We start from the raw sequence: 17519 nt of genomic DNA, 5'->3' as shown, positions 1-17519 counted from the left end.
ACATATTAGAGTATCAGATTTTTAAATCAGCTGATGCTGAACAACAGTCAGCCTCTAGGATTTATCATGATTTTCAGGGGGACAAAATTAGTGACAAAATCATGTGCTCATGGCTTAACCATAAAATCAAGTGCTGTACCTCTCTGGGTCTTCCTCCTGGGTTGAGAGCAAGATTGTTGGCAAAGTCTGGTGAATGCACTGCTGACGTATTATCATGGCCGCTCTGGTACTGTCCCTCACTCGTGGTCCGACGCCTGCCCGTCTCCTGTGTCACTTCTGGGGTCATCCCTCTGGAACGAACTCCTGTAGCCCCCCAAAATATTTGAGTATGAGGAATCATCAAATCATTAAGCCTTTTTTTAAAACATCTTTTTATGTTGCTTGTGTAGCCCCGGGATATTTGTTCAAAGATATATCAGCTAAAGAGAAAGCATCCTATCAATATAAAAGGGCAGCATCATTCCCTCTTTAAGAGAGGCAGAGCCAGTGAGAAAGATTCTCAATGTTTAAAAACATGGCTGCAAGTAATAAAAAAGCAGTGGGAAAGGACAAATAGGCTAGATCCGAAACAGGACCTGATGAAAAAGCTGTTATAAAAGCTCTTAAAATAATTGGGAAAATGATGAGGAAGCAGAGAAAGTTTATAGAAATGCAGGAAAAATAAAATGAAACAAAGACAGAAATTAAAGGTGGGGTAAAATGGACAAACCAGAGAAGGAATAGGAGCGATGGCGGTCAGATTGTTGTGGTGTCATGCTTTCACTGATGCCCCGAATACGAGCGTTGTACTCTGTTTCCGGGGAGGGATGTCAAGTGGTGGAAGGGAGGCAGCAGGTGAAGGTAGAGGAGGAGAAGGAGAGTGAGTGCAGAGGAAGAAGCAGTGGTAGGTAGGGTTTCCATACAGTGGAGAGATGGGTTGAATGGAAAAGGAAAAGAAAAATCAGAGCAGAAATGGATAAATATAAGTACTCTCCAAATGAGATGACACACAAGCCCCTAACTAAGAAGGGAAGTTACATTTTTGTTCCACTGGGAGGCACTTTAGAGCTTCCAAATCATTTCAAAGAACATCGTGAATGCCGACAATGCATGGAAGCTGGGATCTCTGAATGCCTGGCTATTCTTACTCTCACCTCATTTCCACTCTCACCAGCTCTGCACAGCTCTCTGAGTCAGAGAAGCTAACTTTATGAGTAAGGCTTATTCCTCTAATACAACATCCTGTAACGGATCAGTTACAGAAAGTGCACAGCTTGCATTCTACTTGCTTGCGTAAATTGTGTTAGCCATTTTGGGTATATAAGTTTTGTTGAATATCATTTTCAGAATATAAAAAGTGCTTTAGGCTATATCATATGCTACAAATCTGCTTTACATCTTTATGCTTATTTATTTGCTCATTAATTTCAGGCAAATCATCCATAATGTTCCCTGAACCTCCAAAACAGAACATCGCTACTGACTGTATTAACCTGCTCTTTGAGTCCCCTTTAGGGGTCACAACATGCCACCATCAGTCCACCAACCCACAAATGCTGACATATTTCTGTGTGTTTGTGCAATTTTTTCCTTGCAGACAAGAATATCAAAAAAGCTATTTCACATATTCTTTTTTAAACTTTAAAAAACTTGAAGCTAATCCATAACAGACATAATAGATAATCAACTGTAAATGGATTAATTTATGAACAAAAAAACAAAGAACAGCATAATATCCTGCAACAGTTACTAATATAGCCATTGCAAATGAGCAAAATAATATTTTGACTGAAAGTAAACACAACAGACTGAATAAGTCATTTCAAAGTAAGTCCAGTACCACTCTGTCTCTTTCTTATTCAGACACTAACTCCAGGCAATATCTTGAAGCCTTACCTGCAATACGGTGTGCTACCAGGCCTTCCAAGTTTAGCGTCTCCTCCTCTGCATCTTGTTCTCTGGGCAACGATGAGGAAGATGTGTCCTTGGGCTGTGGAGTGACAGTGGGAAGGGGTGAAGATGAGGCACTATAGCCTGGATACGGAGACGAGCCCTGCAGTTCTGGGGAGTGTGAAGCGCCACTGCTTGGGTGGGAGTTCATAGGCTTCACTGGGGTCTGCTGATTGAAATTAGAATCAGTGGTGTAATGAAGGGGTGCATGGCGAGTATGGAGGTAGGGCTCAGGAGTGTGTGTTGGGGTGATATTTTGGTGTTGGTGGCCAGCATTGGGCCTCTGGGGAGAATGCACTGGAGACTCCATAACTGGGCTCTGGCTGACTCTCCCAGATGAGCGATGGGGCTGATGAATGCCGTCGCCAATTGATCCAGAGCTGTTGTAGCCATGGATAGCAGAGTCTGCTTGGTATGATGGCCTGGCCAGGGTCTGGGAGAATGGCACCTGGGATGAATTGAGGCTGTTCTCACCAGGGGGCGCACTGTGGGACTTAGACATGTGAGAGTTGATTGGGTCTAGGTCAAGCATCAGCATATTTAGTGCCTCGATTGACTGCTCAATGTCACGCTGTGAAGCTGAGGTGGGAAAGTGGGGCAAGCTATGGGTTGACTGAAGAGGAGGACCAAATGGATCGTCTGGTAGGCTATGCTGATGCCAGGCACTGAGACCTCGTTGTACAGCATCCCGGCTACTGGTGCTCCTCTCAGGGGCCCTGGGCATAAGTTTTGGGGTGGTCTCAGGGCTGCTGGCAGGTGGGTTCCCAAAGGACTGTGACCGATACATCCCTCCTCCATTTTGATAATTGTTGTATCCCCCCTGTGGCGATGGTGAGTCCACGGATCTCTCTTGCATCGCCGTAGCAGTTCGTACTCCATGCACCGGCATCTCGCTTCTATCAAGGTATGGCTCGTCGTTCTGGCCACTGACAGGAGTCTGTGATTGGTAGTACAAGTCAGCTGGTGTCGCTTGGCCCTCAAGGGATGAGATGGTGCCCAAACTGTCCACACTGTTGCCCTCTTGACTATTAGGCAGCTCGTCGTCGAGAATATCTGTCTCACGCTCCTCTGTTGAAGGAGCGCCCACTAACCTGGTGTGGCTCCCGTTGACATGCACCTGTGCTGGAACTAAGTGTCGTACTCCTCCTCCTGGACAGGTAGATGTAGGCAGGTAGGCTTGCCGCTTAGTTGGTGCCTCAAGGCCACTCAGAAGTTGGTCGAGCTCTCTTTTTTCTTGCGGACTGAGTGGTGGGTGAGTTGCTGTTGGATTGTTGTGGCTCACAGCACTCTGCACAGATTGGCTTTGCTCATCTGTACGATCAGTCTTGATCGATGCGGTAGAATTGCCTGAGTCACTGCTCACAGACAGGGTATGGTCGACAGCAGGGAGGGAAGTGTGACCTGCCACAGGAAGGGTGTGGTCAGTAGTTTGCAGAGGATGGTTGGTGTGCTGCAATGGGTTCTCGTTAGTCAAGGGGTTTTCACGGACTGGGAGGCCATTGACAGTGACAACTCCCTCCAGGGAGTCTTTTTTGCGGATTTGGGCATAAAGACTTCCATCAAGTGGGCCCTGGGTATGAACAACATCTGAAAGAGAGAAAGAGTACACAATATAGTAAACAACATACTAAAAAAATACTTTCATTTAAATAATTTTGTGTTTGGGAAAAAACTGTTTTTGTTAAGGTTAATGGGCTCCAATCATCAAGTCATTTTTTGTGTGGGACAGGATCCCTGACACCACAAACATAGTGACCCCCCTCTGCACTCAACCTGTTTGATCCTCAGCTGCAGCATGCTGCCCAGCCACCAGCAACACAACCCTTGCAGCTCTATTAATAGCCAATTTTCAGGTCTTAAAGCCCCTGTCACGTTGCGTCAGTGCAGGCCCACATGGTCTGACGTGAACATGGGTGGGTTCTGCCCAACACACTGAAACAACTGGCCTGTGTCAGCCAAAGGGAAAAGGAGTCATGCCAGTTTGAAACCCCAGAGTTGGACTATGAGAGGAGCTGTCGTCTTTAGGTTGATTTCTTGCTGCTGAATCATGCTTGCAAAACAAAATCAGGATAATTGCGTACATATTGCACAATGCTATGAATAAAAGTAGTCACCTAATGCTTTACAAGAATGTGCAAACCATGTATGGGTGGACATATTCTTATCATTTATTTTGTGGTGTTTATGATTTATAGCAAATCAGACAAGGTAATATTTCATCTGAACCAAACAAGTAAACTAAATTCCTTTGGTCTGGCTATGGTTGGTCTGGTTGGGTGTTAATTCAGTATCAGTGTCAGCTGGCTTCCCTTTTTAATGGAGTAGCTCCCAAACTTTTTATTTTTCATTTTTTTCAAGTCAAGAATCGCTTTATCACCAACACATTTAATGTTCAGTTTTACAATTTAAACTGTATCACAACTAATTTTAGCCTTATGGCAAACAAACAGTTTCAACCATTCAGCTCAAACTTTACACTGTTAGCTAAAAGACTTCATAATTTCTTCATGCTGTAAGGTAATAAACAAACTTTAATTAACTGATAGCTAGAGCTTTACCAATACCTATATTTTGTGATTTAAAAATCAGCTGATATTTTTTCCTTTCAGATATACAAAACAGATACAGATTTCCATAACACACGCCAAGCAATATAATATAACAATACAGTTTAAAAATAAACCTGTTTTATTGTGTAATACTTGTCTATGCTCGGCCTGACTCTGCTCAGATCAGCTGGTTGTTGTGCTTGTAGTCTTCCAAAAATGTGTTGCCAACAGGGAAGTTGCATCCATAGATACATCGATACTTTCTACTGAGCGTAACACTCCGCTAAGGCTATTGAATTACTAAACTGAGATTTTTAGCTAGCTATTGTTATATTCAGCTGTTTAGCCATACTTTTTGAAAACACCAGTTTAGTTTCACAATAACCAAACTCATCTTTTCAAGTACCCCCTGGCTACTACAGAGATATCACTTGGAGGTTTTCTTTCCGTTTCACCTCTTACATGAACACCAAAGGATAGGTCTTATGCAATATGCCCCAATATTTTATCCATATAATAAATATACAGTCTAATTGTATTTTGAATTGTATTTTAAAAAGTTAAGATAAACTATTAAAAAATATAGTTTTACACCAGCAACAAGTCATTCTGTGGTACTACCAACATATTTACATGAAGGAAAGTCATGCAACAGCAGTGGCTTCCAGTATCTAGTGTGCATATGCAAAGTGATACACAACATATACAGAAGCATGGCTCATATGTAGGGTTTTCCAAATTGAGCGACCCCTGGGGACAGATGGTGAATCACTCAGACCTCAGCTATTTCCAAACCCATGTCAACAACAGCTCACAGCCACAGTAGCAACAAGAATGAGAGGACAGGGGAGGAAGCCATAATCACAGTTTGTTCCTGTGGTTGCTTTTAGTGTTGGCACATTATGAGAGCATAATTCCAGGTTTACGGTTACATTTTGTTTGGACTTGCGGAATTACTCCAAAGCCTTACGCATAAAAATTTAAGCCAAAATAATGAATCTTTTTGTTCTTGCCAGCAATATATACACTTTAAATATTCATGTTTCTTATATTAAGTTTCTTCAAGTTCTAAAACCCATATTTATATTTTAAATCAAACTCATGTAAACATCCTTACCTGTAGATCAAACTTCCAATTCTCTTTCTGTGATGATTAAGTAAAAAAATCAGGAAAGATTAAATATTTCCTTTTCAAAACAGTGATTCCGTTTCAATCTACAATTCGGAAGTCCTTCCGAAGTCTCTCAGTGACTAAACTTTCTGCCTCTGAGCTTCTTCTCTCACTCCCCCTGTCCTCTCTGATTCATGTCACCCGACATGTGCTCTTCTGGAGCGAGGTGGGGCTGTACCACTGAAACACCCGCAAGGGGTGAGTTGGCACTCTGGGATGATCACTGAGTGTTCCCGGCAGCGGGGGAGGAACTCCACCGCTGTCACCACCTCTACCTCCACCCATGTGCCTGGGAAAAGATGCAGGAAAAAAACCTACAACTCCTGCACCATCTGTCTGCCTGGTAATGCCATTAGGGGGATCCCTTTACTGTGCATCTCACTCACTCCCCCACATCCTAAACTTTAAATCCTTAATAAGTGGGAGGTTCTATTGTTTAAAAGAATCCCATAAACTCTATTAATTATATTATAACCATAAGACTTTTCAGAGAACTGTGGTTCATATTTTCCACCAGCTGAGCTCTCGGTCTTTTCCTCCTTCTGACCTTTAACAGAATAGGAAATGCCTTTGTTCTGGTTGATAAAACATGCTCTTTTAGACTTGACTAAGCCAGGATGGCACTTTTCCAGCTGCAATTTAACCCCATAGTGATTGTAAATCATCGGAACAAACACTGCCATTTGCCATGTTATGGCTCAGATAGGACAAACTAAAAACGCACAGAGCAGCAGCATCTGGGTAACAGTGCAGCTTCCAGTGGATCAAAAATCTAACAGACCCACAAATACCTAATTTGGTCTCGCCAACTAACAGATGTTAAATGAGCCAGTGGGATAAAATTACAAAAGTGAAAGCAGTCTCAGACACACAGGGTGATTGTTTCTGTAGTGAATTTTATCTTTTTAAAGACGGTTTGAGGTATTTTTTATTTTTGTTTTGTTTTTTTTTACTTGTTTATATGTCACATTGAAAAGAACAGAACTAAACAATTAGAGACTTTCACTACATTTTTACACTTGTCCCAGACTCATGCTGGTATGTACATACATTGGGAGACAAACATTAAGTGGTATGCACATCTGCTCCAGATGTAGCGTAAAGGAAGAGGGGTAGACTAGTGTTAAAAGAGCTTGACCTTCATCTGGAATATCAAGGGATGAGCTGCAAATAACCAGCCTGCCAGAGTTCCCTTCAGCCAGGCAATGAATCATTGTTTCTGTTTCAGAATGTGCAATTTCTGCTAAACCTTAAATGTTTTTGGGAATGTGTCATATAGAAAATTTACTGTTTTCACTACTGTCTTGCAAGAATGAAAGTTTGCAGACAATCTGACCTGCCATCTCCTGGTTAGTATGTGAAGGCACAGGATCCAGAGCACTCCTCACGCGTTTCTCCAAGATGCAAGCAACGTCTGACAGAATAGGAGGATTTCATGCATTGGCTGAAAACCTCTCACATGTTTTAGGCAGTCAGCTATCAATTTCGGGATGTCAGAGCTTCTATCATCAGAAAAGTCCAGCAATTGTGTAATATTATAAGACCGTTATAGTATAATGATGTAATTACTGCCTGAGAGAAGGGCATTAATACCAGAATATATGGATTTTTTATGTTTGCAAGATTTAGAAATATGGATAGCCAAACTTATCAGAAGCTACTTAAGTCTCAGCACTGGCCAAAGGACTAAAGATGACATGTCCTAGATTTGACTTTGCTTATGAAATATGGACATAGTAATACATTTAATGTCCAACTATGTCAACAGTCAAAAGATATATCATGTCCCAGCCTGGTGCCTATCGTAGTACCGACAATGTTAGGGAGCAGAGCTCCAGTGTGGTATTTAATCCAGTGACCATTATTATGAATGACACAAACAAGCAGCTCTCCAGCTGCATAGAACAAGTTGCTTTCTTATGGTGTCGATAAATAGCTGCAGTGGGCCTCAAATTAGATTGGTTGAGTCACCAAGCCTTGGCTAACACAAATAGCTTACAGCTTGCTTCTTACACCAGTTAACAAGTATAACATGCCATTCTTTTGCTGCAAAAGGACAATGCCATGCCATCACTGCTACTGATTTTAATATGTAGATGAAGCCAAATCAACCTAAAGAAATATTTGAACATATTGAAGCAAGAAAAAAAAAACCCTTTTTGACTTTGTCAGAGTCTTTCAGTCTCTCTTACTCACACACTCAGACTCGAACCTGTGCCTGTGCATGCTTTGTATTCCCTCAAGTAACAGGTGCTGTCCTTTTTCGCGAAAGTGCCAGAGGCATTACTCATGCTGTGTTGCACGTGGACACGCATACATCCACACATAGCACCTGGCTCTGAGCTGTACTCTCTTAAGTGTTCACTTGAGTGTCTCATTGCTACATCACAGCCTTGGTAACAATTAAAAAGCCATTTAAACACCTGTGTCCAATGGCTTATTATAAATAGACAACGTGCTACACAAACTGTTATTGCCGTATCGAATAGACCAGCTGGGATGGAGATTATACACATTGTTAGTACATTCAGGATTAGCAGACAGATTGATTGAAGTGTCCCATTTGCCAACATACCTATATCTCAATTAAAACATAGTTAGCATATCATTTGATACTGTATACTGTCAACATGTGTCATATGTACAATACTTTTGTTCCAACATGTATTGCTATTTTCTTCTTACAGAACAAAAATAATGTAGTTATTCAGCAAGTTCTCTCTAGTCATGATTCATTTAAGTAGAGTTCATACTTGATTTGTTGGCACAGTAACAGAATATTGGTCAATTTGTTCATGTTGAATGTAATTTTTATACAGATGATACAGTTTTTTATGTAAATTACTGACTATACAAAATTACACAGATTCCCAGCTGTGCCGTGGTGTTCAAGGGTTGCAACCTTAAGATAAGCTGAACACGCCTAAAGGGCAGACCGTGACCTTCTAAAATATAGGAGCCATTTTTTCAAAATAGACAGATTTAAATATAGAAGCACATTTAAAGTTTACGTGCAAGATTAAACGGACCCACGTGGCGTATCTCTCACCCACTTAGAAAAGAGGTGTGAAATTATAGCTTTCGTGGACACAGATAATGTTGCCTCTTCAATGAAGGACTTTTTGAAATTGGGAGTGTAGATAGCTTTGTCAACTGTGAAAACATTTTTACTGTGTTTTGCAACAGGAAGCATTTTAACTCAAATTTCAAATGTTTCTATTTTCTGTGTAATACAATAGTTGTAGAATTCTAAGGTGTACATAGATCATTTTTTATTTGTAATTTAATGTATTAAATATGATTGACTTTATTTTAGCTGTGTTGTAGAATAAGTTCAAAGACATAAAGTGAAGTTTTCATATTACTCTACGCACGCTTGTAAAAAAAACTGGTGTAATTATATCGCTGCTGATTCCACAGGAATTAAGAGCTTCTGTTTTTAAACAAAATGGACTTGATTAATTGATCATCAGTGTGAAGTGAGGAGTTTTGGCAGTTTGCTGGGTGGGAGCATTCAGGTGTGTAAACACAATGCTGCAGTCGTTCCAGGAGTGGATGTTCCATCAAGGTCAGACAATGCTCAGAAAACTGCAATGAAACTCAAGAGCTACACCTCAGACTCTACAGGTTTCAGTTAGCATGTTGAATGTGAAAGTTCATGAGGGTACAATTCGAAAAAGACTGAACAAGTGTGTTTACTATTAAACACACTTATTTTAAAAATGACAGTTTGCTTTAGGTTATCACAGATGAATCTTTACAAACCCAAAGACTTCTAGAACAATGTCCTTTGGACAGAATAGACAAAAGTGCAGACAAACCCAGCACATCTGCACAAAAGACCTCACATCAACTCTCAAGAATGGTGGTGGAGCCGTGATGAGTGTTTTACAGTCACAGGACCTGGGCAACTTGCATTAGACCATGAACTCCACTGTATAGCAAAGTGTTCTACAGTCAAATGTGAGGCCATTTGTCGAGTGGCGAAAGCTTGGCTGGGTCATGTAACAGAACAATGACCCCAAGCACAGCAGCACATCTACCACAGAATGGCAGAATGAAGGTATCATAATAGTCCAGTCAAAGCACAGACCTCAGTGTGATTAAAATAATGTGGCTGGATCTTAAGAAACCTGTGCATAAATGACTGCCTGCAAATATCAATGAACTGAAGCCAGTGTAAATAAGAGTGAGCCAAAATTCCTCCAAAATAATGTGAAAGTCATGCACATAAAACAATCACTTCAAAGTGCAGTAATTTTGCTAAAGGTGGTTCTACAAGCTCCTGGATTGTTATACACATTTTTTACTATATTAAATGATCCAATAAGATCATGACTGGCAACAAAGCTTTGAACATACAGAGGCAGGCCTGCACATGCACAAACATCTATATACATACACGTGGTGATGTCAGCAACTCATCCAGTGTCTCACAGCAGGATGTGACATTCACCTTCACAGCTTTCATACCACTGTGACGACGGCAAGTCTGCGTGCCACCAGAGGGTGACTGGGTTTGACTGACAAATGACTGACTTGCCCTAAAGAGCTGTGTTCATGTGTGTATATGTGTGTGTGAGAGAGTGAGAGATATATTAGAAGAGGGGGCTCAAAACAGGGTGATATTGCAAATACATTCTTGATTGTCGTCATTAATTTTAAGACATATAGGTGTGTTTTCTTATTGAAAATTCCTGAAAAAATACAAATCTATTGAAGCCAAGCTGAGCTATTTTACTTATCTAAAAACAAAAGTTTTAGCCACGTCCTGGACTTCACAGCAGAAAATCAGAGAGAAAGTGAGACAGGATGATGTGACAGTCCATCGGTGAAAAGGTGTCATGGTTGGTGTATCAGTGACTGGCACAAGGAAAACTGTCGCTGCCGTGGTTTTATATTTGCCATGTCTGTCTCTCGGTCTATCTGTCACTGTCCGGCTGTCACAGTTTGAATTGACGTGATGCGTCTGTATCAGTGTCTGTCTCCGAGATTACTTTCAGGGTGATGTCATCCATCTGTCTCTCTGTCATCTGAGTAACTGTCATAAAAAGCTATATGTCTGACCGTCTGCCAGCAGCATCTGATTCATGTCAACTCATTTTTATTCATGCAAGAGAAGAACTGTCAGATCAAGCTGGAGATTGGAAGATATGGGATTTCTGGTTAAGCTAAACCTCAAAGAACCATTTTTACCATTTTGGGGTGAAGCTCGAAGTAAAATAAGACTGATAACAATAATAGGAGGCCATGAAGTAGCATGTGATTATTGCAAATTTGTGTTGCAAATGTGGGTCCATCTGTACAAAAATGTCATTAGCAGGGATTTAAAGTGTGAATTTCTTTTTCAATGTTTCAATGTGCTGTTTTCTACAGTGTAATTGATCACATGTTCTAGCTGCTGCAGGAGGAAAAACCAGGAGCCCTGAATACCAGTAACAAGTAAAAGTTAATATCCAAATCTTTATTCCCAATCTAGAGGTCGCCCACAGAAGGTCTATCAGAAGAGGAACGCTGCTGAAAGGCAAGCTCCAGTAAACATGCACAAAGCTGCACAAAGCAATAAAAACACTAGAAATCATGAAAATGTAGAATTTAAACTTGAAATGCACAACAATGTTTGGAAAGGTAGAAGAGGAAATGAGAGTGGTGAGAAAAAAAAGAAAAAAACAGGAAGCAGAAACTGCTTAAGCACAACAAGGTAGTGAGCAGTTACAAAATAAGTGTCATAAGTAACATGTTACTGTTATCATATTAAGTTTTTAAGTAACATAGTAACATAATACATTACTGTTATTACATTCAGTAATTACACAACAAGTAACAGGTAATTATTGCTTTTTGGGTAATTTAAGAAATGAGTGCTAATTTTGAGTGGTGAAAACTTTGGTCAACAAAATGAACACTGGAGAAGTGCAGCCGATTACTTTCTCTGGCATGCAATTAAGTAACTCTTGAGTAATGTGTAATATCCAACCAAACATCCATCCATCCAGTTCAGGGTCAGGGGCAAAAGATTGTCAAAGGCTATATTTACCCTGAAATGTAATGTTTTCCTAGGCTTCATCATCCTGTCACATGCCTTTCTGAAGCAAAATGCTGCATGTCAGGGCATTCAAATGTGACAGCAACAGGTCCCAATAAAGTGTCAGTATGTGATGAGCAGAATATCAGAATTAGAATCACACCAGCATATCTGGCATGCCTGTCTCTGGACGTGGACCGCTCTGCTAACTCGCACATGTGACATCATCAAGACATCATCATCTGCATGCTGTCTGCACAGGTGCCAGTCTGTCATCCCCTGACTCTCTCAGAGCTTTCCACGACCATATTTACCTCTGCTGCATTCCTATAACACCAATATACAAATGTGGGGGTTGTTTTTCTTTTTTTTTAATGACACATTTCTTGATATTTGACAACTTAACATGAGTAAAATGTATGTTAAATACTGAATACTAACAGTCATAAATGAGCCTGTGTTGACCGAAGCTGTTTGAAAAATGGAAAAAAGCAGGACGGCAGACAGCGAGAATTTATATAAAGCTACACGGAGACATCTAGGCAGACAGTAGGAGAAAGGAGGCATTAAGAGATGGGGACACGCTCAGCAGGGTTTCCATTGCTGGGATTTGAACCTGCTGCCACCGCTCACCGTGCTGTCAGCAAGAAGTCTAACTAGAAGCATTATGCGGTCATGCAAGGCACACACATGCAGGCTGCTTTTAAAATACCCCACTGCGCTTCATGTCTCAGGGTTTTTTTCTCTGCAAACGTTTAATGTGTACAGTAGATCTGTCAGTAAATGTTCTCAATTCAATTATATATCTTAATTTTTTGTAAATAGGCTTTTTAATGATAAAAAATGGCAATGACTGTGGAAAAAACCACCACCACCAGTGTCTGTCTGTCACTGGAGCGACACAGAATGCAGAAGCTGGGTTTCCGTTAGGATAAGAGGCAGGGAGGTTGCTATCAGCCTGCAGTACCACACACTGTGTTTGTCCAAGTGAGAACAGCTGTTTGGTTGTAGGCCTGTGTGCGACGCTTCAGACACACCGCTGCCCGCTCAAGCAGAGAGAGAATGATTAAGCCGAGTCTAATTAGGGATCATCTGTCAATGAGTATCTGCTGAGCAACTGAAGGTAAGTCAGACTCAACAGTTTACTCCCGTGTGACGGTTTTTCAACGGACATTGGAATATAATTTTGTATAATTTTGTATTATCTCATGGGGCAAAATTTTCAACTCACTAAAAAAGTTACAATTGTTCAAACATCGTTTAAAAAAGAAATTCATTCCTACATCAACTGTGTCACAGTCCAAGCTTTCTGCAGCTCACACGACGTTACCAGCCAACCGAGGTCCCTAATAGTTTTGGTGTACCCAAATTGCAGCCCGCTCATAAAATGTTCCACACACAAATTGCTCGCTCCATGAGTCATTTTATACCACATAGGTGCCAAACACACAGGAAGCAACACTGTCGACATGGAAACCTAATAAACAGACAAACAGACTCGACTGTAGACCAAATAGACAGAAATTTGTAATTTTTTCTGGGCAACAGTACAAGGAGATGGTAGTCTAAAAGCAAAGTGATGTATATATAAAATGTAATACCATAAAAAAGAGTTTATCCAGAGAAAAACATAGCAGCAATATAATTAAAAAACTATATATATAACTTGAAAACATCTAACTAAGGCAACTGCACAATTACTTGAGATTGACAGAGATTTAAAGTTAAGAAAGTTGCTAGTGGTAATTGAAAGGCTACACAGAACCACTCACCAGTCAGTGCTTTCCAGCTGCTCTTCTTCTGTCCTTGACTTTATGTCATTCCTAATTCTGTCCCTAATTTTTTTTCTTTTCCCAATGCACTCAGATCTCACAGTCTCAAATCAAATCCTCACTTGTATTACACCTCAAATGTAAAACGTCTTTGCTTCTCTCAGCCTCTCTGTCCCTGTCTCTCTGTCGGTCTCTATCCAGCTATTCCAGACATGTTTCAGGGCTCAGCCCCAGCCAAATATGGGAGGAGGGCGGCGAACGAGGAAGGCGGCCTGCGCTGTCAGTGGGCATGCTGCCCTACTGTACACCACACAGACACAGAAACACACACAGACACACTCTCCAGTGGCAAGGATGTTTTTAGAGGCTGCTTTCATTCTTTATAGGTGAGTTATCTAACGATCATTTTTATGTAATGCTCTTATGATTCTTTAGAAACTTATGGAAAACCTGATGAAGGTGAGGAAGCACTTCTAAGCATTACTTCAAACTCTTAAGGACTGAATTACAAAACCCAATGTATCCAACACCAGATGATCGTGTTAATTCATTTGACTTCATAAAATATAGCGAAAGGGGTCCAAATATATTTGATATTTGTATCAGTGCTTTGATACTGGTGGAGACTAGTTATGATGCCTAAATCAAACATATTGTGTCTTTTACTGCGAAAGTCTGGAGTCATCCTTCATTTCTTTGTATTTTGGTAGGAAAATGTGGTATAGGCACAGTGATTTATTAAAATGTTTAAACATACATGAAAATAAAGTATGTTTATCTGTCAAGATGACTTCAAACTGCTTCAGCAATGTTAAGGTGGGGAGGCCAATCCATGATTCATAGTGTTCATTTTTAAATAAAATGTTTTCCAGATGGTATTGCATGGTGGATCAAACTCTGGTGGTACTGTTATGTGTTTGTAATTCATCAGTTTTAACAAGATCTCTAACACCACTGACTGAAATGTATCCCAAACCATGACAGAGCCTCCACTGTGTTTCACAGATGGCTGTAGACACTGTTGTACCTCTTTCCTGACCTCCAACACATACTGATGATGATTTGGATTCAACACTCCATCAGACATGTTTCCACTGATTTCCAGTCAAGTTTTTGTGTCATTTTCACACCTCAGCCTTTTCTCCCTGTTTCCCTTCACTAAGAATAGCTTCCTGACAGCCGCCCTTCCACTGAGACCATTTCTAATGAGGCTTTAGTGAATAGTAGATGGATCAGCTGAAGACCTTTCTGATTTCTTAAGGACATGACTTTCAGATACTGTTCATTTGCTGTAGGTATTATTTTGGCCTGCCATTTTTTCTTTTGTCCACCACTTTTTAAGGACACACTGCACAAAATGCTAAGATACACCAAGTTTTCACAATTTAAAATACAATACAATTTAAACAATATTTTTTTGTTGATGATTAAAAACTCATAGGTCAGTGTTATGTTTCTTAATAATTATATACATTAAAAAAACAATCTGGAAAATGTTCGTGTACAAGGACTGGACTGAAAATGAGTGAAACAACAGTCAATGTCCAAGGAAAAACATTGAAAAACCTTCAGAAAGTTGGAGAGCTATTGCTCAAGACAATGTTTAAAAATTACAAGAGAAATCTGACTCCTTGCAAGCTAAATGTAAAGAAATGAGTGATGGCTGAGGTCTTATACCCCCTACCTGTCATGAAATCACTCAATTCTGCTATAATAGCGTGTTCCTTGGCTTTTTAGCCAGGTCATTAGTGATGCCAAGACCAGAGCAGTTGGAGGTTCGGAGCTAGGATTATTGGTGGATCCTTGGAAAATGTTGTCTTCTTAAGGGGTTATCAGCTGAGTTGGAATACAGAATCTCTACGGCCACCCATTGGGCCAAATGGTTGCCTTTTTACTGATTTGACCTCTGGGCCAACAGCTGCCTCCAGACCACAGGGCTGCTAGCAGAGCAAAGGGAAGCCGACAAACACAAGGTGCACTACATAAACACGCACTCCCGCATACCTCATAAAAAACTGCAACAGAGCTACACTAACATGCAAATATTTACAAGCACACAGACTAGTTTGCATGCCCATATAGAGCAAAAAACACTGTATTATACAAACAGCACATACCAGACTCCTCTCCTTGTTTTGCCCATGTGCCTGTGCGTCAGTATGAACCACACACATCTCTAAGCTACCAAATCCTTCAGACCTTTTTAAGATGCCCGTCTTTCACTGAGTTCTCTCAACTGGATTTCCAAGGTCAGTGGACTCTGTTAAAAATGGCGTCAGGAAGAGCTAGCCAAACCTCAAAAGCATTCAGACATCAACACCTGAGGATGAAGCATTTGTTCAATTATTTAAATGAGACCTGACGAGTGACCATTGTCCACTGAGCTGGAGCAGTTAAAAATAGGCCATTCTGTCACAGAGCTTATAAGTGTTTGGAGTTTGTGTGGGCTTGCCAACTCAAATGTACATCGCACACGTGATTAACCTTTTTTCACAGAGGTGGTTATATTTTTTCAAACACCAAAAAAAAGATTGTTCACCAGTCTTGTGTTAACCAATTCTTTGAATCTTGCATTTTCAGTTTTGTGTCTTCCAAAACAACTAAGGTACTGAGCATCCCCTGCCGATCCAAACCTTGTAAAAACAGACACCATATTCTTGCACAAGTCTCGTCTCAGCATCCACACTGCTGCATCCAAGCGTAAGAGCGAAGCCTGCAATTAGAGAGATGAATAATCCGGCCGAGAGTTTTTTGTTATTTTTTTCTGCTGAGTGCTGCGAACACCGCTGCCCATTCAATTAGGATCAAACTTGCAATCCTGGCGATTCCCACTGACCTTACTGCAGCACAGCAATTACTGCAACGGTTCTCTGGGGATGTTCATAAAAATGAAATGGGTCTTTGCAAAGCTGTAAAAAAAAAAAATCCCATATATAAAAGTGGACGCAGCACTACAAAGACTGCCAAGTCCTGACTCAACCAAGGGTGACTACATCCTCCTGTTTGTGCAGATTTCTTTGATTAACAGCAGTAATCATGAATCTCATCATTACTGAGAGGATCCAAGGGACCGTGCCAGACTGGCAGCTATTGTAAGTAGCCAACAGTACATTTTAAGAACTGCAGAAGCAGTGATGATGATGATGATGTGTTATACTCAGCTGTCAGTTAGTGATTCCACTTCTCCAGTTGTTCATTTGCACACTGGATATATAAACATTAATAAAAGGTAAACGCTATGTAAAGCAGGTTTGTAGCATATCCGTGATAAAGCTAGAACATAAACTACGAGGACATGCGTACTTTTGCATTACATGGCTGACAATCAGACAAGCAAACATTCCTTTCTTTGTGCCGTATTTCAAAATCAGGCCTCTGAAGTAAAAATACTTTAGATAAAAAAAACCAAACACAGCTTCTATAATAGGTGTTAAGCATTAAATGGAATGCCCGCATTTTAAGTTCTGGACTCCTGGCACAGAAGCAATAGCTCAGAGTGGACAGAAATGAATAGGGGCACTTGTGGGAGTTAGGCCCGGTGGTGTTTTAAGTTACACCCCTCAGGGGAGGGAGCAGCCAGTAACAGGGTGACTGACGCCCCCTATTTCTTCAGCAGCTATTTAAAGTCCTAACTGACAGGCTGGGAGAGTAGCAGCAGGAAGAGGAGGAGGAGGAGGAGGGTGTAGGGCTTTACAGGAAATCCTTCCCTTTGGTCAAGGCTCTAGATCTTGATCTGATCAGGGTGAGGAACTTGATTTATCTGTGAATGATAGGTTGGTACCTATATGTATTATTATTGGTATTATTACAAACTACAGGGTGGGCCATTTATATGGATACACTGTAATAACATGGGAATGGTTGGTGATATTAAAGTCCTGTTTGTGGCACATTAGTATATGTGAGGGGGCAAACTCCTCAAGATGGGTGGTGACCATGGTGGCCATTTAGAAGTCGGCCATCTTGGATGCAACTTTTGTTTTTTCAATAGGAAGAGGGCCATGTGACACATCAAACTTATTGGTAATGTCACAAGAAAAACAATGGTGTGCTTGGTTTCAACGTAACTTTAT

The 17519-nt window shown here is 40.8% G+C and overlaps 1 protein-coding gene across 7 annotated transcripts in view; it reads right to left on the bottom strand.

The window, feature by feature from the left end:
• Positions 1 to 17519, bottom strand: part of tns1a (tensin 1a) — a 118429-nt gene that overhangs the window by 15169 nt on the left and 85741 nt on the right. For 6 of the 7 annotated variants that reach the window (XM_013276348.3, XM_019351871.2, XM_019351870.2 and 3 more), the window contains 3 exons: positions 1876 to 3516; positions 710 to 790; positions 140 to 303 (listed from right to left, as the gene is read on the bottom strand). In XM_013276348.3, coding sequence (XP_013131802.1) covers positions 140 to 303; positions 710 to 790; positions 1876 to 3516 — 1886 coding nt within the window. The remainder of the gene's footprint in view (positions 1 to 139; positions 304 to 709; positions 791 to 1875; positions 3517 to 17519) is intronic. The other variant, XM_013276347.3, reaches the window with a different exon arrangement.

Source organism: Oreochromis niloticus, linkage group LG23 (assembly GCF_001858045.2).
Source record: "Oreochromis niloticus isolate F11D_XX linkage group LG23, O_niloticus_UMD_NMBU, whole genome shotgun sequence".
In the NCBI taxonomy this organism is placed as follows: Eukaryota; Metazoa; Chordata; class Actinopteri; order Cichliformes; family Cichlidae; genus Oreochromis; species Oreochromis niloticus.
This window is presented reverse-complemented; position numbering and strand designations above follow the sequence as displayed.